This window comes from Oxyura jamaicensis, chromosome 1 (genome assembly GCF_011077185.1).
Source record: "Oxyura jamaicensis isolate SHBP4307 breed ruddy duck chromosome 1, BPBGC_Ojam_1.0, whole genome shotgun sequence".
In the NCBI taxonomy this organism is placed as follows: Eukaryota; Metazoa; Chordata; class Aves; order Anseriformes; family Anatidae; genus Oxyura; species Oxyura jamaicensis.
The window spans coordinates 5,893,574-5,921,201 of NC_048893.1; the positions used below are offsets into that span (position 1 = coordinate 5,893,574).

At 39.8% G+C, this 27,628-nt stretch overlaps 1 protein-coding gene across 1 annotated transcript in view; it reads left to right on the top strand.

Moving 5' to 3' along the window:
- CDC123 (cell division cycle 123) overlaps positions 1-24,034 on the top strand; it is a 34,490-nt gene extending 10,456 nt beyond the window's left edge. Inside the window, exons 7-13 of the mRNA XM_035325246.1 lie at positions 6,046-6,094; positions 7,655-7,730; positions 10,665-10,787; positions 14,532-14,560; positions 19,835-19,963; positions 21,773-21,910; positions 22,633-24,034. Coding sequence (XP_035181137.1) covers positions 6,046-6,094; positions 7,655-7,730; positions 10,665-10,787; positions 14,532-14,560; positions 19,835-19,963; positions 21,773-21,910; positions 22,633-22,659 — 571 coding nt within the window. The 3' untranslated portion in view covers positions 22,660-24,034. The remainder of the gene's footprint in view (positions 1-6,045; positions 6,095-7,654; positions 7,731-10,664; positions 10,788-14,531; positions 14,561-19,834; positions 19,964-21,772; positions 21,911-22,632) is intronic.
- The last annotated feature ends 3,594 nt before the right edge of the window (positions 24,035-27,628 follow it).

Below are 27,628 nucleotides of genomic sequence, written 5' to 3' on the forward strand. Positions count from 1 at the left end.
CCAGGTCCCTTGGAAGAGCTAGTCAGAGGGAGGAGAAGGGATAAAAGCAGTTTATTTCTGCTTCTTTCATTAACAGTCAGTGGAGTCTCAAAGTTTCTTGTCCTGCATAAGTAGCAGCTGAAATGTAGTGTGTGTATATATATACATTTTATGTATATTTTTATTTGTATATGTGTACATATTACATATATATATATATATATATTTCCTGTTCATTGGTATTAATTTAAAAATCCACTTCCTAGGCCGTAATATGAAAACTTCACATTGGCAATTTGAAGATCTGTTTCTTAATGCAGCTTTGCCAGTGATGTGGGACTTGAAGCACTTTCTATGCTTCTTTCTTCCTCTTCTGTTTCCTGTTTGCTTATCTGATACTGATCTATACGTTGTTCAGGTCAGGGAACTGCCCTTTCTGTAATTCTCAACTGTCTCAAGTTCTGAGAACGTTTCAGCTACGCAATACTTCAGTACAAACCATCAGAAAATGCGGCCTTAACTGCAGATATAGTGAATGTGACAAGATAAGCTTTAACTCTTTAAGTGTTTGGTTTTTCTCATGGTGTTGACGCTTGTTAGGTTTCAAGCTCAGAATAATGAATTAACTTTTGGAACAGGAGTAAATTAGCAAAGACTTGAGAGCAATGTGCTTGTTGCTGTAGTTGATGTGGTTTCTGCTTCAAGTAAAGCATTATGTTTTACTTAGCTGAGTTTGCAGAAAACTTGGCGGTGGTGTGACCCTTAACTTTTCAATTTTTAATATAGGCTTTCAAAAACTTAATGTGGATACGTGATAAAAGAAACCCCTTTCTAACTGGGATTTCTGTTAAGTGATTAACAATTCTCTTTTGAACAAAACTTCCTCTGAAATCGTGTTGAGCGTATTGTTTTAGTAAGTAGCTTTCTTGCTCATTACTAGGATGTTTGGGCTACGCTTTGTTAAGACATGAATACGCACCTTGAGACATGGGCTACATTTTGTTAAGACACGAATACCCACCTCGAGACAGGTATAAATAGTGGCAATAGTTTTAATGGTATGATAATGCCCTTTCAATTATAAGATGATGCTTTTTAGCAACAACAAGCTTATGTAAACCTTGGAAATTTTGTTGAACTTTGGAGATCGTTCCTGTTCTGCGGTGTGGAGCATTTTAAATCTGCAGGTGTCACTATCAGGATGTTGAAGCCTACAGCATTCCTATTTTTCTGGCTGTTTATCAATCGTAGCACTAGAGATGAAATAGGAAATCTGTAAGTTCAACCTTGTCCAAAAGCAACCTCATGCAAAAGATGTTCCCTGCAGGGACTGCCCTTTGCCCTGGTGCGGAGGGGCAGTTAGGTGCCAGAAGGTGCTGTTTTCTGGTAAGCACATCCCAACTGTTGTAAACCAATTTTCAGTATTTTATTGGACCTGTGGACCTGTTACTTCCAAATGTTCTCTCTTGAAACCTTTCTGAGAAGCTGGTTAGACAGGTGAAGTGAAGAGTCCAGAGTTAGCCACTGAACCCTGTCTAGGCCCAGGATGCTACTTTGCAAGTGAAATAGAGGGAAGGGACCACCTGCAACACCTTTAGTAGTTAGGAAATGTCTACTGGGTTAAGGGAGCAGGTGAAACAGCTCCCAGTGAGCCACGTTTCCAAATGTGTCAACGTGCAAGACGCAAAGGAACGTGAGGGGAGATGCACTTTTGCTGTATAGGAGTTTATAGAAAGTCTTTTTAAGCCCTACATCTAAGTGCCTGTTTCTCAGAGCAGTTGAGAAAGTCTGTTTTCAAGTAAGGTTTAGCCCATTAGGCTCATAAGACCATTGAAACAAGGCTTTAAAATTAAGCAGTGCATTTTTTTTCCTTTAATGTAGCACTCAAGCTTTATTTTTGGAACCAGACTTAACTCTTTAAAATACTGAACCACAAAGTTCTCTGCCTGACCAAAACGTTATGCTCGTGGCATAAAAGCTCACTTATGAGCGATGAAATGCCTGACTCAGAGAGAATCAGGTATGTCAAAGTCTCCTCGGAGGAACCTGATCCAGGAGGTGCAGGTTGGGTGTGCCCAAGCACACGGACATCGCTGGATTCAGCCAGGTGCCTCAGTGCAGAACTGCTGTGCTGCCAGGTGCTGCATCTCTTAGCCAGAACGCTTGCTAGCTAGGATGTGCACGGTGGAGAAATCCTACCTACAACACTACTTGATCTTTTTTATGTTAAATGGCAAATTAAATTGAATTGCCACTTCTATATGTCATCTACTCCCTCCTCCCCAGGCAGTCTGTCGTGAGCTGAGGAAAAAGCAGACCACTGTTTTTCTTCTACCTCTTATTCTCAGTCTGTTTTGTTTTCTTTCCAATTTTTGTTCTCTGAGAGGAGACTGAAATATAGTCGAGGCTTAATATTTACTCTGTTTCTGCCTGCGTCTAAACTTAATTCAGTTAAAATATTGTTTTTGCTTTTTAGTGGGAAGTTACAAAGTTCTTTCAGAGACATGGAGGGATAGTGGCCTGTGTTCTCCTGACAGAACATAGGAGGCAGTGTTGGCTCATAAAGATGTGCCTTGGCAATCAGGATACTTTTTGTGAGAACGGTAGCTGTTGGTTTAGACTTGAGTATAGCCTATTTCAAGGTAAACGGTTCCACACTATCTCATGTGGAAAATAAGGCCTTTGATATTTTTTACATGCATGCCCATTTGTCCTAGGAATTTACAGTGCATATAGTACAAAATCCTCTTGCAAGTGGTGCCTGAATTCCTGTCTGCGTATGGTCCTTAAAGTTGAGTATTTCTTGCTGTTAGAAACTGGACTTTTATTTGTTTATTTATTTAAGGTTTGAAAATAAGCTATGAGACAGTAGCAGGGGAACTGTCTGGTACAAAATGACTTTTACAATTCTCATGATACGTGTAATATCTTAGCTGAGATTATTATTCACAGAATATTTGCAAATGAGTTGATGGTTTTTATAGCAGGCTAGGTACCGGAGATCTTACAAACCTTAAATCACTTGTCTCTGTGGTGCCAGCTGAACTGCATAACAGCTTCATGTGGTGTGCCCTGTCGTCAAGTGTATGCATTTAGAGATTAACATCTGCTACAAGTAAGAGACCTTGATCCTTCTCTTGTTGCCATCTAAGTACAAATCTGTAGGCAAGCTGTTGACCACAGCACAAGCAGCAGAGTTTAATTCCTTCACCTTCCTAGTGTTTAAAATTCTAATTTTCAAAGGCTCTGGAAAAGGGAGCTGGGGTATCTTTGCAGTCCTTGAGTCCCTCTGAATACTCTTTCAGTTACCTGAAAACCTGAATAGAATGCGGGTTAAAGAAACCCTGCTTAGCCTTCTGTCTCTAATGTTCAGAAGGCTGTAAGTAATGGATGAATTCAGCCGTGTCCAAGCAGTTAATGCTAGAATAAGTTGGTAAAAGGTATAAAACGGCAAGAAAAGAGAGAGTATCTTTCCCTGCTTAGCCCCCACCCAAAATATTCACAGAATCACAGAATCACAGAATTTCTAGGTTGGAAGAGACCTCAAGATCATCGAGTCCAACCTCTAACCTAACACTAACAGTCCCCACTAAACCATATCCCTAAGCTCTACATCTAAACGTCTTTTGAAGACTTCCAGGGACGGTGACTCCACCACCTCCCTGGGCAGCCTGTTCCAATGCCTCACAACCCTTTCAGTAAAGAAGCTCTTCCTAACATCTGACCTAAAACTCCCCTGGCGCAACTTTAGCCCATTCCCCCTCGTCCTGTCACCAGGCACGTGGGAGAACAGGCCAACCCCCACCTCTCTACAGCCTCCTTTAAGGTATCTGTAGAGAGCGATAAGGTCGCCCCTGAGCCTCCTCTTCTCCAGGCTGAACAAGCCCAGCTCCCTCAGCCGCTCCTCGTAGGACTTGTTCTCCAGGCCCCTCACCAGCTTCGTCGCCCTTCTTTGGACCCGCTCAAGCACCTCGATGTCCTTCTTGTAGCGAGGGGCCCAAAACTGAACACAGTACTCGAGGTGTGGCCTCACCAGAGCCGAGTACAGGGGGACAATCACCTCCCTAGCACTGCTGGTCACACTATTTCTGATACAAGCCAGGATGCCGTTGGCCTTCTTGGCCACCTGAGCACACTGCTGGCTCATATTCAGCCGATTGTCCACTATCGCTCCCAGGTCCTTCTCCGCCTGGCAGCACTCCAACCACTCATCTCCCAGCCTGTAGCTCTGCCTGGGATTATTACGCCCCAGGTGCAGGACCCGGCACTTGGCCTTGTTAAACTTCATGCAGTTGACCCCAGCCCATCGGTGCAGCCTATCCAGATCCTCCTGCAGAGCCTTCCTACCCTCGAGCAAATCGACACTCGCACCTAACTTGGTGTCATCTGCAAACTTACTGAGGGTGCACTCAATGCCCTCGTCCAGATCATTGATGAAGATGTTAAAGGGAGGAGGGTTTGGAAATTGGAGGGTTGAGGAAAAGATAACTTTGATTTTTTTTTTTAACAAGGCTATTTTTTGCTAAATGGAAGAGTCTGCATCCTACTGGAATGGAGCAGATCACAGATAACCCCATCTCAAATATGGAAGACTCTGAAAGATAATGCAGGTCTTAGCACCCAGGGGCTGCAGACCTGTGGGCTGGACTTCAGCTGCCTTTTTACCTCTAGTTTATGATTATTTTGGTGTGTGGGGAATATTTTCTTGAGCATGGTTAGCAGATACAATCGTAATGGAGGCATTTTGAGTCTTGCAAAACTAGAAGCTCTTAGGAGTGTTTCTATTGCCTTGACAGATCTTAAATTGCTGGGATATAAACTGTAGCTGAAGGATCTTATCTGTTTACATAGGCTTACAGATTTATACGATCGGTTTGATTACAGTACTTTTGGAAGACATGTCTGCTATCACCCTTCTCTTCTCCATGTGGTGGATATTAAAGCCTAATCTAAAAACTTATTTCTTCTGGCGGCGTGCTGAGAAAACTGTTATGATAGCTCTTTGCTTCCAACTGAAGGCTGGGCAGCCGTGTCTTAACAAATGCAGTGCTTTGCTCAGGAAGAGCAGAGACGTTGGGCAGCCGTGTCTTGCAATGCAGTGCTTGTAGGAGAGATGTGAGACTTCTGGATTGCTGAACTGAGCTGAGTGCCAAAAGGAGATGTCTTAAATGGCTGTGTTTATCCTTAGTGCGCAGCACTGACCCTTTACACAGTTCTTCTACGCATCAAAGTAGTTTGTTGCCAATAAGGTCAGGGAGTACGCCTGGAAGGAAAATGCATGTTCTTCCGATAATTCCCTTGGAAAGTTATGGGATTTATTGCAAGATTTGCCGTATAGCAACAAAAACGTACATAGAAGTTGTCTTGGGTGTAGCTGCCTCCATGCTTGGTAGTTGCTGAATGGTAGCACAACGAGTGAGCTACTTGCAAGGAACCAAACCTTGGCATCTGCTTGCAGTTATGGAAATGGTTTTGTTTATTCCCACTCTCCGGAGATTTCTAAGAGCGTTTCTTAAGGCTCTTAATTTAGAAGAATACCATGCTGTGGAATCAGAAGTGTTGAGTGGCGCTGTTTTGCATCCCTTTTTCACAGAAATGAAAATAATCCTGAGCTGCTGTAAGACAAAGCGATGTCTCTCAGTTGTCTGGTTTAGGAAGTTAAACTTCAACAACCTAATCATGTTTCACTGCAGCATGTTTTCCTTCGTACTTTTAACGTTTATCTGGTTCTTGGAGAATATGATGATAGCACATAACAATAAAGAGAAAGGGAGCAGCGGTGTTGAATCAAACAAAGAACTTAACAGTGAATAAGCGCTTACATGTTAGCCAAGTCCCTGTCCATTAAGTGCTTCCAAATTACTCTAGATCAAAAAATATGTTTTTTCTTCTTGATAATTGCGGAAAGGAGGTTTGTTACTGCCATACTTAAATTACCTGCTTTGTATGTCTTAGAGGTAATGTATCTGTAGCTTTTGTGATTAACGTTTTGGGGCTAATTTTCCTCACTATCGCTAAAATCTTGTATGTAAAAGCAGATTTTGATGCCTGTGACTTGTTTTCCAGATTTATTCACTGTACTGATGATTCCCCTGATCCTTGCTTAGACTATGAGGTAAGACTCTTTGTATGACTTGTAGGTAATTTAAGTGAATTACGGACGGGCAGGCTGCCACTTGTACTTGGGCGTGTGCCCACTATACTTTTTTGTTTGTTTGTTTTAATTGTGTTGCTTGGGCAGTGTGGGGGAAATCAGGTTAAGAACTACAGGTCATAAGGAGTTCATTTAGTTACGGGTCAGAGATGAGCTCAGTGCAGACTTTTGAAGCTTCCTTGCAGTTCCCTGTAGTGTCTGTCTGGTTTTGCCAGGAAGGACAAGCTCAGTAGCTGCAAATCCCATATTCTCAGTAAAGTGCTTCTTGTGGCCATCACAGCTGAGAGAGAAGCTGGCTGTAGTGGCTGGGGTTTGTAGCTCTTTGCTAAGAACTGAGATGGTCTATCAGATCTTATACACGCTGCATTAAAAAGGTAACTTAGCAACTTAGATATTAATAATGCTTTAAACTCTTCTTGTGGTGCTATTGGTTTTATGATGGCATCTAGTCACGTCTCTAATTTTAACGTAAAAATAACATTTGTCATCATCCTGTGGGCTTAAAGGGCTTTAGACAAGTGAATGCACCTCGTGTTTTGAAGCGCTGTCTTAATGTGCTTTAAAGGTAGGCCTCTGAAACTTGCAGCAGTTTTGTTTACGTTGTATTTAGGTGTGTCACCTTTGATTTCTGAGGTTTTTCTACTGCAGTTGATAGGTGTTGGGAGTTTCCAGGACCCGTGAGCAGTAACTGAGGCCCTCTAAAGAATGGATCCATCTGAATGCTTCAGCTTAGGAAAAAACAGAACTTGAAGTGCCAGAGAGATGCTTTAATTACCAGGCATTCTGTCCTATTGGCAATAATAGTTTGGTTACTATTTCTATCTCACGTCCTTATCTGAACCAGTTTGTACCTCCAAAGGCATCGCAGAATTGCGCTTGGGTGTGTACCAGAATAGAGGTTGAGTTGGTTAAATTTAATTCTGTTCATCAGCTCTTTTTACTAGAGAGCAACTTCTGCCAATTCCATGACAGATTTGTTGTGCTGTACAGCAGGACTTTTTGTCTTCCATGCTGTATCATTAATGTAACTTGGAAGTTGTTTCATAAATAATTTCACATTTAAATACTGGACAAAGTGGAATAGCATGGGCTAATTAAGGTGGGAAGAGGCCTCAGTAGTTCTCCAGTCCATTCTCATGATCAAAGTTAGGTAAAGTGAGATCAGTTTGGGTTGCTTAGTGTTTTCTCAAATCTGGTCTCGAGAACATCAGTTCTCATGGTGAAAAGGTTTCTTTCTATGACCAGCTTCATAAAAGGGCGCTCTAATTGGTAAATTATAGTCTAGTAGGTTAATTTTTTTTATATTCTCATTATGTACAGATTAGTATGAAGTCAAATTGCTTTGAAGTATTTCCTAAGATAGCTGTATGAACTGCAAGTTAAGATTGTTTTGTTTTCTTGTATCAGAATTAACGTCAGAGGTTGTCTTACAGCCAAACTGCTGGAAGATCTACAAGGTATGAGTGGTGACAAAAAAGTCCTGTTCTGAAACAATACTTTGTCATTTGTTTTCCTTTATAGCTCGTTCTTCGCAAATGGTGCGAACTAATCCCTGGTGCGGAATTCAGATGCTTTGTCAAGGAAAACAAGCTTATTGGTGAGAATTGTCTTAGCGATGAAATTATTAGATGAAGTTCTTAGAGTTTCTCCGATTACTTGGATCAGTGCTAAATCTGAAGACACTTCTTCCTTATTGCTCACATTTCAGGGAATTAACGTTTCTCTTCTTTCTCTAATTTAAAATGTGTCATGCCAATTTTCTTTCTTCACGGTATTTGAAGGCCTGATGACATAGTCTGTCCAATATTGCAGCGGGAATATTCTTGATTCTAATTGCTTATTCAGAAACTTCACCCAAAAACTGGTTGGTAAGGGATTCCTTTATATCCAGGAGATTATTGAATCATACCCAACTTGCAGAATGAATACAGAGGCAGTTGGATATTATGCTGATAAGATGTGACCACGTTTGGATACTATATACCGAAAGTTGTGGAGGTCAGAATGTGTCCACAGGTGTCTGAATTTGCATTATATGGAGTGTAGCTTAGGCAAAAAATCTATTGATCTGTTACTCTGGCTGGAAAAAAAGAAACTAGGTGTAGAGTGTTGTAAATGGCACTGAACAACTAGGGTGTCCACAGCATGCAAAGAGCTGGAGGATGCATCAGGAGCCCTGTGACGGCTGGAGGACAGGCAGATTGCACGAGAGCATGTGTGTTAGGCAGCTTTCAGGTGAATTTAGCTGAATTGTGCTCCTCTAGATTTATTGACTAGTCTCTCCTGACCATAACAAGAGCTTAGACACCTAGTGCACGTACTGCTGCTTAAACTGAGGGGTTTAATTTCAGCCTTAGTACCATCCTGCAGTTTGAATTCCCTTTTGGTGTGGTCTACCATGGAATATTTAAAGATGAATGGACAGGTGAATAGCATGGGACTGGTGCACACCTGACCTTAACTACTCTGCCTCAACTCTAACCAGGACATGTCCTTCATAGGAAGGAAGGTGACTTTTGCTTTAAAATAAAAGCAAATTTCTGCTCTTTTTGTTGCACACCTACATATTCACAAGCACCAAGATACATATATGTAAGTGGTCTGTCCAGGATTCCTTGTGATGATACAGAGGTAAAGAGGTGTAAGGTCCTCATTCTTTCTCCTGGCACCTTCTCAGCAGGGTGACTGTGTGCTAGTACTGGCTGTACCGTTTTGTACCTGTTAGGAGCTGTCAGCCATTTGTCTCTATCCTGTCCAACCATTAGGAATTTATTTATTGTCCTTTGTCGCTTGGTCTGGTTGTGCTGTGAAGCTTCATGTGAAGTTTCAGGCTCATTTTCAGTTTTGGGATCTGCTAATCTAGGTGCTGTCAGCACATACAGTTCTCAAAACCCTTTCATGTGGCTGTGCTTCCACACTCATCTTCCCATTCTTTCTCCATTCATGCCAATTGCGGGGTTTGTGACAGTTCTCTGTAACAGATTTTGTCTTACTAATGGCAAAGACTATCCATTAATCCACTATTGCTTAATTGTATTGACGTAACTTTAAGTAGGAAAAAGCTGAATCTTGTCCTGGTTATTGCTGCTGGAACACAACTGGCAGAGATACGCATCGCTGTAATAACCTCTAAAACATTTGACTTTAGATTTATTATAGAGTGTATATATCTATAATCAAGAGAGAGAGCGAGTGATATTTACTTTCAAATAGCCCAACGCATTTGTACTCTGGCTAATTAAAAGCTCTGCACATTTCATTAGTAGGTTTTGAAACCTTGGGAAATCTACCAGTATGGGTTTTTCAGCTAGCGCTCCAGCTGCATTTCTGAGCACCCTTCCAAGTTTTTTCACAATATGTTCCCATGCTCTTAAAATTAATGAGCCTGTCAGTCAAGCTAAGAGTGATACTTGCAGAGCGTAGTGAATGCTTTTCCAGTTAGACATCTGCATCCCCTGAGATGCCACCATCTCTTTTTTTGTTTGTTTGTTTTTTAGGCCCGAGTTAAGCTGTGCAGTGATATTAATAATTCAAAGTTCCACTGACTTCATAAACTTTACTGTATACAAACTGCTTTAAAGGGCAGATCTCAGAAGGAAATCAGCGTTGTCCTACAGTAAAACTTGATCTCTGTGCTTTGTGTAAAGTTAAAATAGTAAGCTACCGTCATCGATATCATGGGGACTTCTGGCTTTTTTCCCTCCATGCATTGCATATATTACTCATTCTGCAGTGATGGTGTAGGTCTTGCTTTGACGTTTGTCCAGCAGGATATTGCAGTGGCTTATGTTGACATATCCTGTACGAGAACTTATGTCATTGAAAATGCAAGTGTATAATCCTGTTGATGTCAACTTAACCTATTGTCTTGTAGACAAACAATGTCTGACTGTCTGAAATGAAGCACTTGTGATGTAGTTGGAATAGTTTACCTAATGTCAGAGATGCAAGAAAGCCCTCAATGAGGGACGATACTAGGCTGTATGCCAGTCTGTTGATTCTAGGATTTAAGGCTTCACCTCTTGTGTCTTTTCAAACAGGTACACTCTATTCCATGCTTAATAAATAGTTTAAATGAGAATCTTTATGGTACACTCAGTCCTATCATCTTTGCTAATGTGCAAACCTGGCCTCTTCTCCATAAAATATGGTTCCAAACTCTGGTTTCTACATTTGATGTGCTAAACAGAAAAGGTTTTTGACCAGAGTAACTAGGGTGAATGAAATCGAAAGGACAGGACAACTACTGGAAACTTAAACTCAGGAAAAGATTCCTCCTGAAATTCACTTAAAATAGTCAAAGTGTGTACGTTTAGAATGAGGCTGACAAAATGTAGGGCAGAACTGTTCAAGGAGAAAGTTCACAATGACAGTGTTTCGAGTAGTGGAGAGTAAAGGCAAACAGCAAGTCATTGTTAATGGCTGAAACTTGGGAGCATTGTGTTTTGACTGTTTGTGGGGTGTTTTTTTTCTGTTTGCTTGTTTGTTTTCACGTCTAAAGCTCTTCATAATCTACTAAAATTTTTGACAGGTATATCGCAGAGGGACTACACGCAATACTATGATCATATCTCTACGCAGTGTGAGGAGATCTGCCGATCAATACAGGAGTTTTTCAAGAAACACATACAGTATAAATTTTTGGATGAAGACTGTAAGTATCTTAACTCTTCAATTAGGGGAACATGGGCAGGGAAGAAGGAGCGTTTATAAAGGTTTTTAAGAAGACACTGCATTTGTGGTTACAAAGACTTAAAAGTGGTTACAAAGACTTAAAAATGAAGGGTCTACCTTTTTAAAGTTACTTTGCAGGATACTGGGAGGTTTGAAATTGCAGGGGTTTGCAGGACTACCTCTATAGAAATGAGACCTGTTGTCCTGTCCCCTTGCTGAGCCAGGCTTGTTACCTCTACAGTGCACCAAGTCACAATGTGCAAAACTCCAGTTCATTGCTGGAGAGCAATGGAAAAAGCGGTACACGTCAATAAGAAATGGTAGCCCCAGTATTTGAAGTCTGTGGATGTGTATCTGTCTCATCATAGCTGTTCATTTCACAGGGCTTGGTTCTTTTTAACTTGGGAGAATGTTACATCTCTAGTGGCTACAGCATACATTCAGAGTGGGGTTGTGCTTGCCTGACCATAGAACTGAGAACAAAAAACCCTGAAGGAAAAGGTTCAAGCTTTTCAGAAAAACACCAAAAAATGAGTGAAAGGTCCCTTTCAGAGGACATAATGTGTTTTTTGTTTGTTTGCCTTTTTGATTGTTGGCTGTTTTGTTTGTTTTTGAAGGCATTTTCCCCTTATACATGTTTTTAAATAAGAAAAATTCAAAATCTGAGCAATGGATAAGCAATAGTTAACAAAAGACATTAAATAAGAAGGATAAATAAGAAAAAATGTTTTTAAAAATGTTTGCTGCTATATTATTGTTGTATTTTCCAAGGAAAGGTTTTGTATAAGTTCTTGAAAAGAAACTTCAGACTTCTCCTAGAATATTGATGTGCAGAATTTTATCTGCTCAAACTTTTGAATGGTATTTGATGAGATTCTACTACACCTGAGCAGCCTAAGTAAATTGTTTCAGTTTATAAATATGGAGTCCTTTACAAATTTTATTGGAAATAGTTTCCTGCCATAGTTTAGTGAGAATAAGGTAGTGTTTTTGTCATGATGTGTGATCAGGACTGGTGAAAAATATGATGAAGGAATTTAAATTGGTCTGGCATGAACCAGCATGTGGTTTAATAAAATGCATAAACATAAGAATTATCTGTCAGTTGTATTGTCTTTCATAAAGCTTTGATCGCCCAACCTCTAAGTGAGTTTTGAGCATGGTTAACTATTTTGCTGAGTAACCAGGACAGTCAAGTAGATCTGTTCTGAATTTCTAAAAAGAATACATTCTAATGGCAATCTGTTTTACTGACATTCTTAAAAATTTGACTCTGCATAGTTCCTTTATTTCAATTTGGACATAATACATACAATTAGTATACTAATTTAATAGATCTTTAGCCCTAACATTTTGAAGTAAAATCAATCATACAGATCTGACATTCTGATTACTGTTTTAATTTTCCTCTGTGTTCCAACATAATTTCAGCTGGTGTGTAATCAACTGATAGATAAGAATTCAGGGCACTATTTTTAGAAATCGACGCCTAGATTTAGGCTCTGAAGCTGCTGCCTAGTGAACTGAAAAATCTGAAGTGTTGTCCTGCGTAAAGTAAAACTGTGCCATCTGAATTACCTTCTGGGGGCAAAGAGGTTTCAGGGTCGCCTACTGGGATGGAGGTTCGTTAACCTTTTGGTCTTGGGCACTAAGTGAGGTGTCTGACCTGTCCTTCTGCAAAGAAATGACACGCAGAAAACATTTTCTGCTCTCTTTCTTTTTATCCCCCATATCTTCATTCATCTCTCGGCATATTTCTTGATCCACTGTCTGGTAGCATATGTGTTGTTAACAATGAAAATCTGCGTTTACTTGTTTGTTTGCTTTTAAAAGGAAAGGTATTACAGCTCTTCCCCTGACTTCTTGCTTCGTTGAGGCTTTCAGTGCTGTTTGCTCTGCTTTTTCCAGTTGGTCTGGTAGCATCTCCAGATGGAAGAGTTGAGTCAGAGCAGCTGAAGCACTGCGGAGTCAGAGCAGTAAGATAACAGATGGGCGAGTGCTTTTTAAATACTTCTAAATGGTGCTAGAACCCTCTAAAATCTTCTCATAAGAGCCCACTGAAAACAATCCTACAGAGGTATTGATGCTCGCCGTAGAGTCAAGCCTTAGCTTACCCTCAGTTTTGAGCAGCTGCAGGTACAGTCTCACTGGCGCACAACACGCCTGTTCTGAAGTGTTCCATAAAGAAGAGGGACACAGTTCAAGTTTTCCTCTCTGTTTATGGTTTGTGAATGTCCCGAATGAGTCACCAATGTGCAGTCAGTCTTAATGGGGATGTAAATGTAAATCCCACTAGATGTGGTCAGCCTCGGTGATAAATGATCACTGCTGCCGTAGGCTCGCCCCAAGCTGACAGCCATTGTTTTATAATAAAGCTCAGATGAAAGTTTTTTCATTAATGAAATGTGGCTAATGAGAGTATGTGGTACAAGCAACAAGTTCAGCTGAACAGCTGGGGAAGAAATCTAGGGTTGCTGTGCTTTTCTTTGCATCAGTGACTTAGGGCTTGTCTTAGTGAGAAAATCACAGCAATTAATCCTACAGCATCACTTTAAATTGACATAACCAAGCTTGTGCAAAAAGCTGTGTGGATGTCTAGGCCACATAGCCAAAAAACAGTTAACGTGACTGGCTTTAGCTCGGAGTTGTGGTTTGCCCTTAGCGCAGCCAATTTCACACAAAGCAGTAGGTTAAGTTACGGAGTAGCTTTACATGCGTGGATGTGATCAATCAATGTGTCTGCTATTGACAAGCAGCTTCCTGAGGAGCTGCTGAGGCTCAAGTGCTCTTCAGTCATATCCTGAGTTTAGTTTATCTCACATGGATTGGGAAATCTCTTAGTTAGCTGAACTATTCCCTCCCTTATTAGCGAAGGAAGTGACAGTACAGTGTTTGTCTGAGTTTTTTCTAAATTTGGCTTTTTTTTTTCCTGCTGAACCAGTACAATTTCTGCAAGCAGTCATGCCTGAATGCTTCTCTGTATGTTTTCCGTAGCTGAATGGAAAGACAAAGATTTGTTTAACCATACAGTAGGGAAGCTAATAGGTAGATACATCTACAAAGATTTCTGCTTAATTAAGCAATGGGACGGACAACAAAGTAACTGTGCAAGACAGCTTGACTTAAATCACTGAGCACCAGAGTCTCTTTTATAGAGCTGTTGATAATCAGTAGGTGTGCAGGATCTATCTGCAGTATCTGCTCTGTTTTACGTTAAATACAGGCATTTCAGGGCCACCTTATCTTCAGCATGCCCACTGACTCCTGTCTTCCTACCACCTGTTTGTCTTATCTGCTGAATTCCTAATCTCTCTGAAGCAGGAACTTTCTCTTCTTGTATGTTTGTGCCACGTCTAGCACAATGGAGTCTTGATCCTTCCTTGAAATGTCTCAGTTTTGCTGCAAAACAAACAGCAGAAAGGCAGAAGATAAGCCTCTCTCTCTGCTAAGAGTTTATCAAATGTTCTCCATTGGGGGAAAAATCAGCAGAACAAACCAGAATTAAATGGAAAAGCCTGGCAGACGCGCTGTCAGTGCTTTAACAGTAGTTCTTGAAATTTTTCAACTTCCTCTTGGAAATGAACCTAATTCTGGCTTGCATGCAGTTCTTTGGATGTATTGACTTTGCAGATTGTGCCGTTTAGACAAGCATCTATTTAATTTTAGACATCGTCTGTGGAATTGTATATCTTTAAAGATTAACATATGTATTTCTCTTTTTCAGTTGTTTTTGATGTCTACAGAGACAGCAGGGTAAGTGAACAACAGATTATGTATGTCCTTAGTATTGAATTGTTTATTCTGTGGAAACTGCACCTGACACGCTACAGAGGTGAAGCAAATAATAGCTTCATCTTCCTAGAAGTGGTCCTGGCAAAAATAAAAAATAAAAGCAAAAAACGTCAAAAACCATTACCTAGTTTTATCATTCTCTCCCAGTTCCTTTTCAATGTCTTCTGCTGTCAACGGTAGGAGAATGATAGGATTAGGGGTGCAAGTATGTCTGTGCCAGTGATGTAATTATTTAGTAAATATCTTCTTCCAGACAAGTAATCTGGTTTAAAGAGCATACCTTTGGATTCAGCTGCAGTTCTGTCTGAATTGCCTTCTACTGAAGGCAATTTAGTTTTCTTTTAAGACAAATACTTAATATTGTACAATATCACCAAACAGTTCTAGTGAAGCAGTACTTGTTATTAAGGCTCCCTCTATATAGTGCCTACTGGAGGTGCTTTTGACAGAAATGTATCTGAACACTCAGCCAGAATGACTGGGCTATTTCAAAAATTAGGGGGAAAGGAGGATGTTCTGCTCACTAAAAAAATGCAGGAGATTCTTACCGCTTTTCCTTCCAAAAATCATTTCTTTGGCATTTTGTCCTGTGATCAGCCCTATAGCATCTGAACTGATCCAAGCTAATCATTTCTTCAGACTGTCCTTCAGAGGTCGACAAATAATAACTCTTGATCTAGGTTACAAAAGGATGATCGTTATAACAGTGTATGAATGTTGTGTGCTCAGTTTGAGGCAGATGGAAGCTAATTGTTTTCTTAAACTGTTCCAGCTGTGGTTCCGAGTGCTCAGCAAATCGGAACCCTGAACATCTGGATAGGGACAGAGCAGGGAGAAACGTCCCACCCTAACTTCACATGCAGATACCTGCATTAATCACTTTCACCTTTTCTAGTGTCAAGGGAGAGAAGTAGGTCATATGAACTCTGCTCTGAAGGCTGTTAATGTTGATATTCTCTTAAAAGCAACCACAACCAAAAAATGCATTATGTAGCCTTAAATCTCAATACCTGATTTTGGGAATAAAGTTAATACATGAGAATTAAATACTTGTTTTAGCTTAAATGTATTCCTAAATCCTTATCCAGAAATGCAGAAAAGGATGACAGCAAATGCTATATACTTTCTAAAGTCTCGTTGTTTGACATGTTTACAGTTAAGGGTCTGGGAAAAGTCTTTATTTGAGGTGAGTTAGGAGTATTTTTAGGAAGTCCTGATTATGACTTTGAATGTTGCTTAGGTATTTTTTAATTGTGTAATAGTAAATCATGCCATTGTTTGCAAAAACAGAAACAAAACAAGAATATGTCATGTGAAAAGTAACTACTGTATTGTTACTCAGCACAGCTTTTAATGTAAGTACCTGAAATCAGGTTGCAGGCTAAAAATGGCCATGCTGAATGGCAATGAAAACTACCTGCCTGGACTCAAATCATCAGACTTTAGGATGCTGTCAACCGAAATGAGAATCAATTCTTTAGCATCTAGCCAAGTTCTGCTTTTGGGTACTCCGCTTCACAGCTGAAGCATGAAGACAGATGATTTAAGTAAAAGGTTTCAGCCTGTGTGATCTCAAATGAACAGTGTTTCTTCATCTGTCAGGATAAAATATATCTGTTTGTAGCTATCTCTTGGCGCCTTTTACCCTCAGGTCTTGTAAACTGCCAGATAGCCCTGTGTGTCAAGTCTTCCTCCTTTCACACATGCTTTTGTGGTTTGCAACTGTATTATTCATTGTTCCCTTTGTGTGCAAGTTACAGGCAGCAAAAGAATATTGAGTGTTGCTGAGCCTGATTAATTTCCAGAGCCCATGCTCTTCTTTGGGCTGGTTGCATGGCAACCTCACCTACAGAAGGAGAGAAATGTCCAATGTCTGCTTATTTTAAATGCTTTCAACTCTAAATATTCAACTTGGACAAGCTTGTTCTTTGCTGTAGTTGTGGAAGAGAGCAAACCCCTCCACATGCTTTCTTTAGTTACTTGAGGGGCTGCAGAGTGCTCTGCCACAAGGCCAGCTCATTGAGTCGGAGGAGGGCATAGGATCAGCAGTTCCCCTTTTGAGAACAACTTTTTCTGTGTCTGCCTCTCCTGTTACTCTCTCTTCACCAAGTTCATCTGAGCTAGCACCTGACTTGGCAGACCACTCGTCTTTTAAGGAAGAAAAACCATCATGCAGTCTTCAAAGCCAGATGAGCTGGAGACCAAGCCCTGAAGAAGTCATACTGCAGGACTAGTAGACTCTTTTCTTTTGGATACTTATTTTTTTTCTTCTAGCAGCATGCATCATTGTGCAACAGCTGACCAGCCTGAGACTCAGCTCTGCTGTTGCTCCTTCTATGTCTCTTACAAGTCTTACACCTTGTAACCATGTTCGAGACAAGTCACTGTATTAAGATGAGGAAAAGCAAGATATGCGGCTCCAGACCTCTGCTAGTTCCCAACTCTTCTTGTTAACATGCAGACTAGTGCTGGTGTCTCTAGAGCATTGGCACCGTGCATGAAGGTGCAGCTGGAGTTAGGGAAATGTAACAGTTTGGTTTGCGTTTTATCTATCTTTTAACTTCCTTTAAACAGTCTTTGTCATAAGCACTTCCTTTCAGCAGCGTGCTGCTTAATGCTTCAGTAAAACAAAGCACGAAGGTGTCATGGTATGGTAAATCTAGTGGTTGCTGTTTTAGGATGAGAGAAAAAAATCTCATGTAATACGCATTTTTTTTTTTTTTCTCCCTCCAGATATGCACAACTTTGCTTCTCTGGCTTGTGCATTTCTGTGCCCTCATGACAAAGATTACTTATGTCAGAAGACAGCAGATAAATAGCTTTACTCCTGCTCTTCAGATACACAGGGCATGTCACCTTAAACTACATTTCAATAGCAGAAGACCTGAATGAGTATTTAATCTGAAGAAAAGATGGTTTGGTTACTGACCCAGAATTGTATACGTTCCCTTTATCGAGGCCTGAGAAGAGGTATTTAGTTTGTTTGCCACTTTTCATCAGTTTGCTGCTACTGGAAGCTCAGTAGAGATTTAAGACAGTCTCGTGGAAGCAATTGGTGTTGTGGATGGAGTACTGCTGTCTGCAGAGAGGGAAAATACTGCTAGGGTGCTCACAAAAACCAGATGTTGCTTCCAGTAATCTCAAACCAATTTTCAGTTTTTTTCTATGGTACATCTCTTCCCGAGAGAAATGACCTTGAGTTTCTATTTAAAAAAGGAAAACACAACACCAACAATTTCATGCGTTTGGGGTGAGGAAGAGTCTCTGTGAAAGCCTTTCCTAAGGAAGTCCTTTATTAAGTGTAAACATTTCTGATGCAAGGAAGGATTCTATGAACTGCACAATGAACTTTGCCAGCAGTTGCCTCTGCCCGTGATTAAATTGGTTCATTAGCTTGTTTTTCTAGTGCGATAGAATGAATCTAAATTTCAGATTCCTCCTCCCAGTGCCTTGGAGCTAACAAGATGTCCCCATTAGCAAAAGTAAAACATCGCTTATAATGAGAATTTGTGACTGTGTTTCAGGCAGGAACAGAGACAGAAAATGATAGCAGAGTTTGCCCGTTTTCTGTCTGCACTGACGGTGTCAGTTTTGGTTCAGAGGTGTTGCAATTTAGTAGGTTTGTGCTTCCTCACCCTTCCAAAAATAAGAAGCAGGTCCGTGTCCCTGCAGTTCGCCGTTTCTTTTGCAGCTGTCTGCTTTCGATAGCACCGTTGCGGTGTATTTGCTTCCTAAAACTCGCTTTGGGACAGCTGTACCCCATCGATCTACTCGGAGGGGGTGAGACCTGTGACAGTCTGCATGCAAACCCCACGGTCACAGCAAACCCCAATGTCACCGCTTGCTGTGCTGGCATGGTTCCCATTGACAGGAAACATCACCACTTTTGTCTGCGCTGGGACTGCCCCCACCTGCATTAGTAACTCCGTGCAGATGATGGCAGACTGCTTTTAGCCTCCAGCATTTCTGCTCTCCGCTATTGGGTGGGTTTCTACTTGTTTCCCACTCTGCAGTGCCTCAGGGTGGTTTACGCAGTGTGGGTGGGAGAGGAAGTCTCCATGTTACTCTGACTGAAGGCTTCAAAGGGATCTTTGTAAGTTAGAAGACAAATGGCTCTAGTGTAAATCGTTAAAGGTACCTACAGTTTGTATCAAAAGAGGAAGGCTCTCTCAGAGAAGGGAGATCCTTTAGGAATGAGGGAGAGAAAAAGCCAAATAATTTTTCGGTAGCTACACAGTTTTGGGTTTGGTTTCCAATTCCAATCGGTTTTTACTAAACACAATAAAACCCTTCAGTACCAGATGTTGCAACAAGCTTTTTCTCTCCATATTTGATAGATCTGATTTCTTCCAGATGTTATGCTTGTTTTGCTAGTTCTTACTACCAGTTGTATTCACGTTTCATTATAACTGATCATAAAGTATTTGTTTTCTTAGAATAGATGATACTTTCTTGGGTAAGAAAAGAAGGCACTGCACTGGGGGTTGTATCTCAAGATGACTCAAGGAATTCAAGCTCTTTCTTGCTCCTGGCAGACTTCAGTTACCTTTAATAAGTCCCATTAGTCTCCCTGCTTTCATTTTTCAGTTGTAAATAGGCACGCTCTTGTGCATACTACCAGAGCTGTTGGACGCATTAATATATTAAAGACAAGGCAGGAGAAAGTCTGGACTACTAGCGATAGCTGTATTAGAAATGCCGTTAAGTTACTATTTTATTTTTAAATCTATATCTGTACAGCTTTCATGATCTCCACTAGCATTTTGCAGACTGTGCTCTGTTCTTTTACAATCCCTTCTGAGAGTACAGGGGTGCTGAGGCAGCTTTTAATGGAAAGCAAAATCCCCATTTCTTATCTCATTTTTTTTTTCCATCTTTGTTCATGCTGTCTGTGAATCATGGAGGACCACAGCAAATCTGTGCTCTCATCCTTGTATACAACTGTACCTTGTGTAGAAGGGAATTCAGTTTATTTGAGCTCTGACCGATTTTCTGCCTAAAATAATAATAATAAAATATATACTAATAAAAGTTTGCTATGTTTTAAGACTGTTGGTCTAATGTCAAGTATGTTAGAATACTTTCAGTGTGTTGGAACAGATGATTTCAATTTTGACACCTTTTTTTTTCGTCTGTAAAGACCAGACATATTACAATAGTAGAAGTGTGTGTGTGTGTTCTGGTTTTGTTTAAAATTTTACGGCTTGTTCTAATTCTTCTGTTGTTTCGTTGCAGGGTAAGATTTGGCTGATAGATTTTAACCCATTTGGAGAAGTAACAGATTCACTGCTGTTTACGTGGGACGAACTGACCTCTGGGAGAAATTTGAAAGGCGACCAGAGTGAAGAGGAAGCAACAGAACAGGTAAGGCTGTGCTGTGAGGAAGGCTGGCAGGTAAATCCCAAAGGTGTTAAGGCTTCTGCTGCTTCTTTTTTATGATCAAATTGTGATGCAAATCCCATTGAAGTAAATGGATGTCCTTGACTCTTGAAATGTAAACTCTTTGTAGGAAGAATCGATCTATCTTTTTACATGGTAGTTAGTCTCAACAAGTATCACCTGCTAGTTTTAGATGCTTACAAGGGAGTTTGTAGTTCAAAACATACACGCCCATGTTGCAGTTCTAACTTGAGTTGAAGATGATGCCCCACAACTTGCTTTGATGCATCTTAAATTTCTCCTCATTCTTTTCAATTTCTTTTAAAATCTGTTACTTTTCTATTTAATCACTTAAAGTTTTGCTTTGTTTATGATACCATCATACAAACTCTCCCTGAGTTCCAGATTTGTGTTTGATGGGAGGCAAAAGAAGCTCAGCTTCTGTGTCTCTCATACTGAATGCCCTCAGGGAAGAAGTGTTGTCCTTTGATTGAACTCCATCGACTTGCAGAGCAGGTCCTTTCTATCCCTGTTCCAACCTTCTTCTGTAAAAACAACTAACTTCCCCTTAATACTGAGAGGGAGGCATAGTCTTCATTTATTTCTACTCCAACTTCTTCCATGTGTGACTGAGACTGAGTCCTTGCATCATAACAAGTCCTTGGATGGCTGGATAGGAGATGTAAAGTAGTATTACCTGATCTTGTGAAGCATTTGCTGTTTGTCTGAGGAGCGATGGCTAGTCAAATAGGGCTTTTCTTTAGTTTCTAGCTCTTAACCTGCATTAAGAGTATCTGAAGTGTCATGCCATGTAGAGCTTATTTTTAACATTTGAGCTTTGCTTTTCTTTCACCGTTTTCATAATATGTTGAAAGGGAAATAAACTGCTGTGCAGGTTACTGTTCATGCTATTTTCTTAGTTTCATGGTCTGGCTTTTGCTGTATGAAAATTAATTCAGTGAACCTTTCTGCTAAAACCTGTCTCCTTTGTTAAAAGCACATTCCCATTTCTCAAGTTGTCCATGAGACACCTGGATTTTGGATTTATTTTTCTGCGTGCCAGATGCTTTACATAATTTCTCTGTTGTAAGCCCGTATGCCAAGTAGAATGACTTGTCTTCATCCTTCAGCCTAAATTGAATCACAGGATCTGTTGTAAAGTTACCGAATGTCTGTCTCTTAAAATGAAGTTACTTATCGACGTGTAATTGCCAATTAGGTTGCATGTGTAGAGCATCTTTAATGTACAATATGTTGAAGTGAAAAGTGAAGTGAATTGAGAAGTTTAGAGATACGTCTAGGTATTCTGTAGAGCAATTTCTTCACCAAACGCAAAAATACGTCAGAAAGCTTAGATCATCATTTTAATAAGGTTTTATTTGCAACTATGGATTCAAAGAAGGAACCTGCAAAGATGGGCTTAGGGATATTATTGTAAATATTTATTCACATATCTCATTGTAGATCGTAGTGCCTAAATTCACTGGTAGCTCCATTACTATGGCGCCATTAGAAATGTGTATATGTATTAAACACATTAACAATCGGTATACTGTAGAAATCTTGAAGTGAGGAAATGAATGCATTTATTTGACTGCTGATAACATTTTAATTATTGCTCTTAAGTGGGCAGAGTCTTTCATGAAAAAATAGTTGTTAGAAAGTGCAGGTTTAGTTGAATGAGAACTAAATAAACTCGTTGGCAAGGTGATTCAGACAATAGGAGGAGTTCAAATGATTTTACTGGTTATACTCTTGGGCACTGTTTTTATGTTATCCATTATCTTTCCAAAGGACTATCCAGTTTTCCGCTGTACGAACAGTAAAGTTACTGTCCAGCCTAGTCCATACCTGAGTTACCGACTGCCAAAAGATTTCGTGGACCTTTCTACAGGAGAGGATGTTCACAAATTAATTGACTTTCTTAAACTGGTAAGAAGTACTGAAAAAAATTATCACCTTTCAGCTCTGTAAAATGGCAACATCTAACTAGGTGCCTGGAATTGTGCTTTTGTAATTAGCATAGATAACATACGTACCTGTAACATATATGAAGCCATGATACCAAGTACTGTTGGTTTTTTGTTTGCTTATATATATATTTATGTATATATTTTCTACATATATACATATTTCTTTAGTGATTAAGAACACTCTCATTTTGATCTTACTTTATTTAATTATCTTAGGGAAGCAACGTAAATACAAATTAGACTAAATGAAAATGTATTTTTTGAAGAGCTGAAATTAATGCTTCTAAGAACTTTTTAGAAGTTAGAAGATGAGTATATTAGCAAAATGCTGTTTCTTTGTTCCTTTGATAACAGTGACATGAAAACATGACGTCTTTGTAAGCTGGGGAAGGGAGGGCAAGTTGCCTTCATCTTGACTACTGGCTTCTGCCACCACCATTGTTTTCTGTTGGTTAATGTATCGGGCAAATCTTGTTCTTTACTGTAAATACAATCCAGTAGTTTGGGATGAGGGAAAGGGTTGATGTATTTGCTGGAAAAATTACTTCTTGCCATTCAAAAATGGCTTAGAAGCACAGTCATTGTCTGATATCCAACATCCAACCACACTTGTGGTTTAGCAGCGCTCCCATTTCAGATAAATGTGTCCTAACATTATGAACTCCTCTGTTCCCTTGACAGAAACGAAATCAGCAAGATGATGACTGAGGTATCAAGAAGCATTACAATGAATTACAAACAAGAAACGGGGCAAAAGTTATATTTAGCATAACTATTAAGCTATCAATTTAAAGAAAATCTTTTTTTTATAGTCATTGAAAGAACTGAAGAGCTGTTCATCCTGTGTGTATGTTGGGTTATTTAACAGCGTAGAAAAGCTTTTTCATGGAAACCTGGGGGGTTAGGGTGAGTTCTCCTTGGAATCCACGTTTAATGCAATTATATGGCGATGCAAGCAAGAAACAATCTGAGCACGACTGAATACCTTCTTATCTCCTGATGTGAAAACTGATGCCACTGAAGTATGCTGTTGGACTCGGGTGATAAATATGACAACACTGAATTCTTGTGCAGTTAAAACATCAAGAATTCTCCAGATTTCAAGTAAAGTAACACTTACACACTGCAGCTAAAGCTATGAAATTTGTTAAACTTCATCAAATTTAATTTTGTTTTCATACTAAAGCCTTCTTGGAACTTGTTTTTAACATGATTACATATCAGACATCAGCTTTGGCTTTAATATAAATAGTTAAGCATAACATCAACCCATGATTTTTATATGTGGACTCAGTTTTGTTTCTTTTGTATTAAGTCTCTGAGTTTCTTAAGAATACGATTACTCTTTTAGCTCTTAAATTCTGTATTTATTTGGTACTTCTTCACGTTCTTTGTATAAAAGGAAGTTTGACTAAGTTTGGGGAAGCAGAAGCTCTTGTTACTGATTTTCTGTAATTTTTTTTGGAGGGGTGTTCAGTTTCAGACTAAGAACCAATTGACTTCTGGATATAGGTGTTTGCGTGGCATCAGTAATTTAGGTGTGCCCAACTGCAATGAAAGGAAATTTAGAGGTGCTCACAGCCCCTGGAAATTGGTTCCTATTTTGAACCAGTTATGTGATACTTTGTGTGTGTATATAAAGTTGTTCATATTTCTTTGCCTTGCTTTTGCTGGCAAATTGATGTGGCACTGAGTTACAATCTGTTCTTAGATGCTAAATCTGCACTTCGATGTTAAATCATTTCTTACTGTCTCTATTTAGCTTCAGTTTTCAATGAGCTTTGCTTAAAGATTATGCAGATTAAGGATCCACTTCTACCAAATACAATTATTAAACATCACAGATTACAACTTCTGGAGTCTTGAGTACAGAATCTGCCCTACCCTTTCCTTCTGAAGCAGTGGAATCTCCTCCATAGCTTTTTGCACATAAATTAAATGGACATTAACTCAGGTCTGGGCTATACTCAATCCTGTCATACTGTGGGACTTCGAATGACTTTTTTTTTTTTCACCCTTGTCAGATTGTTTCTTAATCAAGTAGGAACTTTAAAATAATAATAATAAAAAGCTTTACTCTTTGCTTTGAAGTTACTCCTTCCTGCCCATAACCTATTCAGGTCCTGTTACAGAAAGTCCCCCGCTATAAAAAAAAAAATCTGTTCTATATAATTGGGTTCCCCAAAATACCATCTCTTCATAATTTGAACGTATATTCAATATTTACTTTGCTTCTTTCTTTGTCTTCCGGTTACCAGTTTTTGTTGTTGTTGTCTGCTAGATCAAAGATTGCTCTTCTACAAGAATTCTCATCCCGTATGACCTTTTGGTCTGTGAAAATAATTAAATGTGCTCCTCTCGGGGAGGTGAGGAAGCCAATGTTGCTACATAAAAAATGTGTTATATCAGTTTTAAATGGAAAATATGTGAAAATGTTAATGCTATTTCAGGTCATAATAAAATCATTTTTTGCCTCTAGCCATCATACAGGAATTTCAAAATACAAAACTGCAGTTGTACAAGCCCTTGTTTCTCTGATTCAATGATACGATCACCATTCGCTGAGTAAGGACCAACTAAATACTATACATTTATATAATGTTTTAGGCATATAGCTAAAAAGGTATTTGTAATCTCACCTACATAGCAAACAGAGAGAGCTTTAGAAGGAGGTGGCATGTGCTCTCTGTGTACAAATCATGTTTGCCAAATTGCATCCTCTGAAAGTCTGGCTACATCTGAGTCTCTGTTCTTGGACTGCAGCTCTGCCACAAGTGTCAAAGAAGTCTTCATTACTTCGTGGCCAATGGTTGTGATATTCTATCTCTTGGATTTGGAATAATGCTCGTGTATTTCTGGGCTGTGGACTGTCCATTACATTTGTACTCCTTTGGCTCTTTTCCAATATTGTCCTTATCTTTCTGACCCACCAATGTAATATTTGGGTGAAAGTTAAGATTAGAATAAGCAGCAGCATGGATGTTCTCTTTAATGTTCTGATTTAATTTTCTGAGGGGTGCTGTATCAGATATGAAAAGAATCCTAAAAATAGGGGAGTAATTTGTTCCTCAGCTCTGAGCCTCAGTAAAATGAATAGCACCTGTTAGATTCGGGTCACACCGTAGGGGTTGTTAATCCCCATAACTGCATCTGACAGTCTTACCTAGAAATTTCATAAATCTCATTCTTAAGCACTTGCAAGTAGCTGATGTCCAGGGTGCCGTGCTGGCTAGAGGAAAGGTACCACGTCAGACACAGTTCAGGTGTCCATTTAAGCAGTGTAGGCTACTAGACTAAAGGCTTTCAAGAGACCATTGCCAGATGAAGGGGTTCCAAAGCAGATCGATGGTAGCATGGGAGATGAGTAATAGTGGGACACAAATGGCGTAAAAAGACTTCCTGGTACCTTTGTGCACACTGGAGTTAGCTTAGCTCTTACAAACCATCTCGATTCTCAAGTGTTGGATAGCTGGAGAAGACCACAGGCTACCTGCCAGGGAATAGTATAAACAAATCAGCCTGGAATCTAGTAAAAACTTTAACCTCAGAGGTCAGAGTTACACCATTCAGTTTGTGTTTGGACAGCAGATCTGTGACTTCAGTCAATAAGGTTGTGTTAAAAATCATATCTTTGGTCAAGAGAAGATGGGCCTTCAGAGACAAAGACAGACCGTGGGACGTTTGATTCATGACAGATATTTGGTAGTGCTGGTATTTGGAGTCTTAAGTCCAGCTGTCTTAATAACAGAGGTTTACCAGGATGTGGAATTTATAGAGATCATCAAATTCACACTAAGATTTTGTGAAGTCTCCTTGAACTTGCAGCCATCCTGAAATTGTATAGAATTAAAATAAGATTTGTTGCCTAACTGGCTTATTTTATGCAGACCTTAAAGGTATGGAGTCCTTAAGCAGTAATGTGTGATCATAGATTTTTGTAGTAATAAAGAGATTAGCACTGCACTGAGTTTTTTTTTTTTTTTTTTTTTTTTTTTTTTTTTTTTTTTTTTTAAGACTTGCTTTATTTCTGTGTGCTGCCTGTTGTAGCAATGTGCTTCCTGGGCACTGCAAGTGTTTTGACTGCTCTAGGGCCCTCTCGATAACTGGTGAGGCTTTTCCAGCAGTGTATTTTGGCAGGTTGTGCGGGAAGGTTGGTTTGTCAAAAGTGCCGGCTTCTCACAACCTTTCTCTATGGGAGCATGCTAGCTACAAATACCATTCATGAGAGATGTCAGCTCCTTTAAAACATCATTTCTGCCAAGAGAAAAAACAAGCAGTACCTTTTATTTCTAGTCTTCAGGGCTCACGTTCAGATTCTAGAATAGGGCTTAACGCTTTTGTTCCTGTCTCCTGTGACCCGGGATCTCTGAGTGTGGGTTCCTGTCTCCTCAGATGATGACTTCTAGCTCTTGACCCTGGTTCTGGCATGAAACTCTATGTCCTGCCAGACTGTTGCACTTCATTGATGTAAAAAAAAATTCTTCATTGGCCTGAGGCTCTTTCCAGGAGAGAGAATAAAGCAACATGTTCGGCTAAAATATCTTTATACCTGCATGGGTAATACAAGAGAGGAACTCGGTGTCGGTACATCTCAAAACTCTGGTTGATGGGCATATAGCAGAGACTGGGAGACAAACTACAAAACTGAAATAGAGGGACGTGTGGTTCATTCAGGAAGGATTGATGCCGAGGCATGATGCTGAAGAGCAAGTGTGTCCATATTTACAAGGCTTGGGAAGCCAGATGTTCCCACAACAGGAATAGTGGAAGCCATGCCTTAGTTGGTATTAGGGTAGATTAATTAAAGAAATAAAAAAAGAAGTCAAATGGGGACTTTAGACATCAGGTTGACAAATAAAGTCTGGTGGAAATGGGAGGTATTTGGCATTCCTGTATCTGTTGGGGAAGTAACACGGGAAGACCCGGAAAGACAAAGAGTTAATGGATTTATTTATTTATTTATTTATTTATTTTCCAAGAGAACAGGATTTGTATCTCAGAGGGTGGAGGGTGCTGTACCAGGGTCAGCTATTTTGGATTCCATTCAGGCTTATTAAAAGTGATTAAAAATCTTGAAGTCGGAGGTAATTCAAGTGGAAGCGCCTGCAGAGTCAGTGTTCAATGCTCTTGGGAAAGGAGGGAAAGAAGCAGAACGAGGACCTCAGAAGGCAGCTCCAGTGAGCGTGGGTGTTGGTTCCTGGGTCCATTTGGAAGATGATGAGTGGGATAAGGAAATTGAGGGGAGCTGCTTTTCTAATGGCCCAGCAGCAATCTCCTAATGTGAAGAAAAAAATATTACATAGCACGAACTTCTAAGGATCAATCAAAATGAAGCTACAGAAACGGCAAGGAAAGGCACATGATTAAGTGTGAAAAGATGAGGGGATGGAGGAAAAAATGATGAATGATTCAGAGAAAACTGATGCAAGTAATGTTTTCTTTGCCTCACTTTCTTTTTACAAGCAAATGAAGGAAATGGATTAAATTATCAACAGTGTGGCAGGAAAAAAATCTACACTTCGAATAGTTACTGGCATGTAGTCAGAGTATTGTTCTAGTAAGGTCTGCATCTTTCTGTATCTTCATTAGTGACTTGAGTGGTGAAATAAATAGCCCATATAAAAATTTGCGGTCATCACCAACGTGAGAACACATGCAGGCACTTCAGATGGCTGTA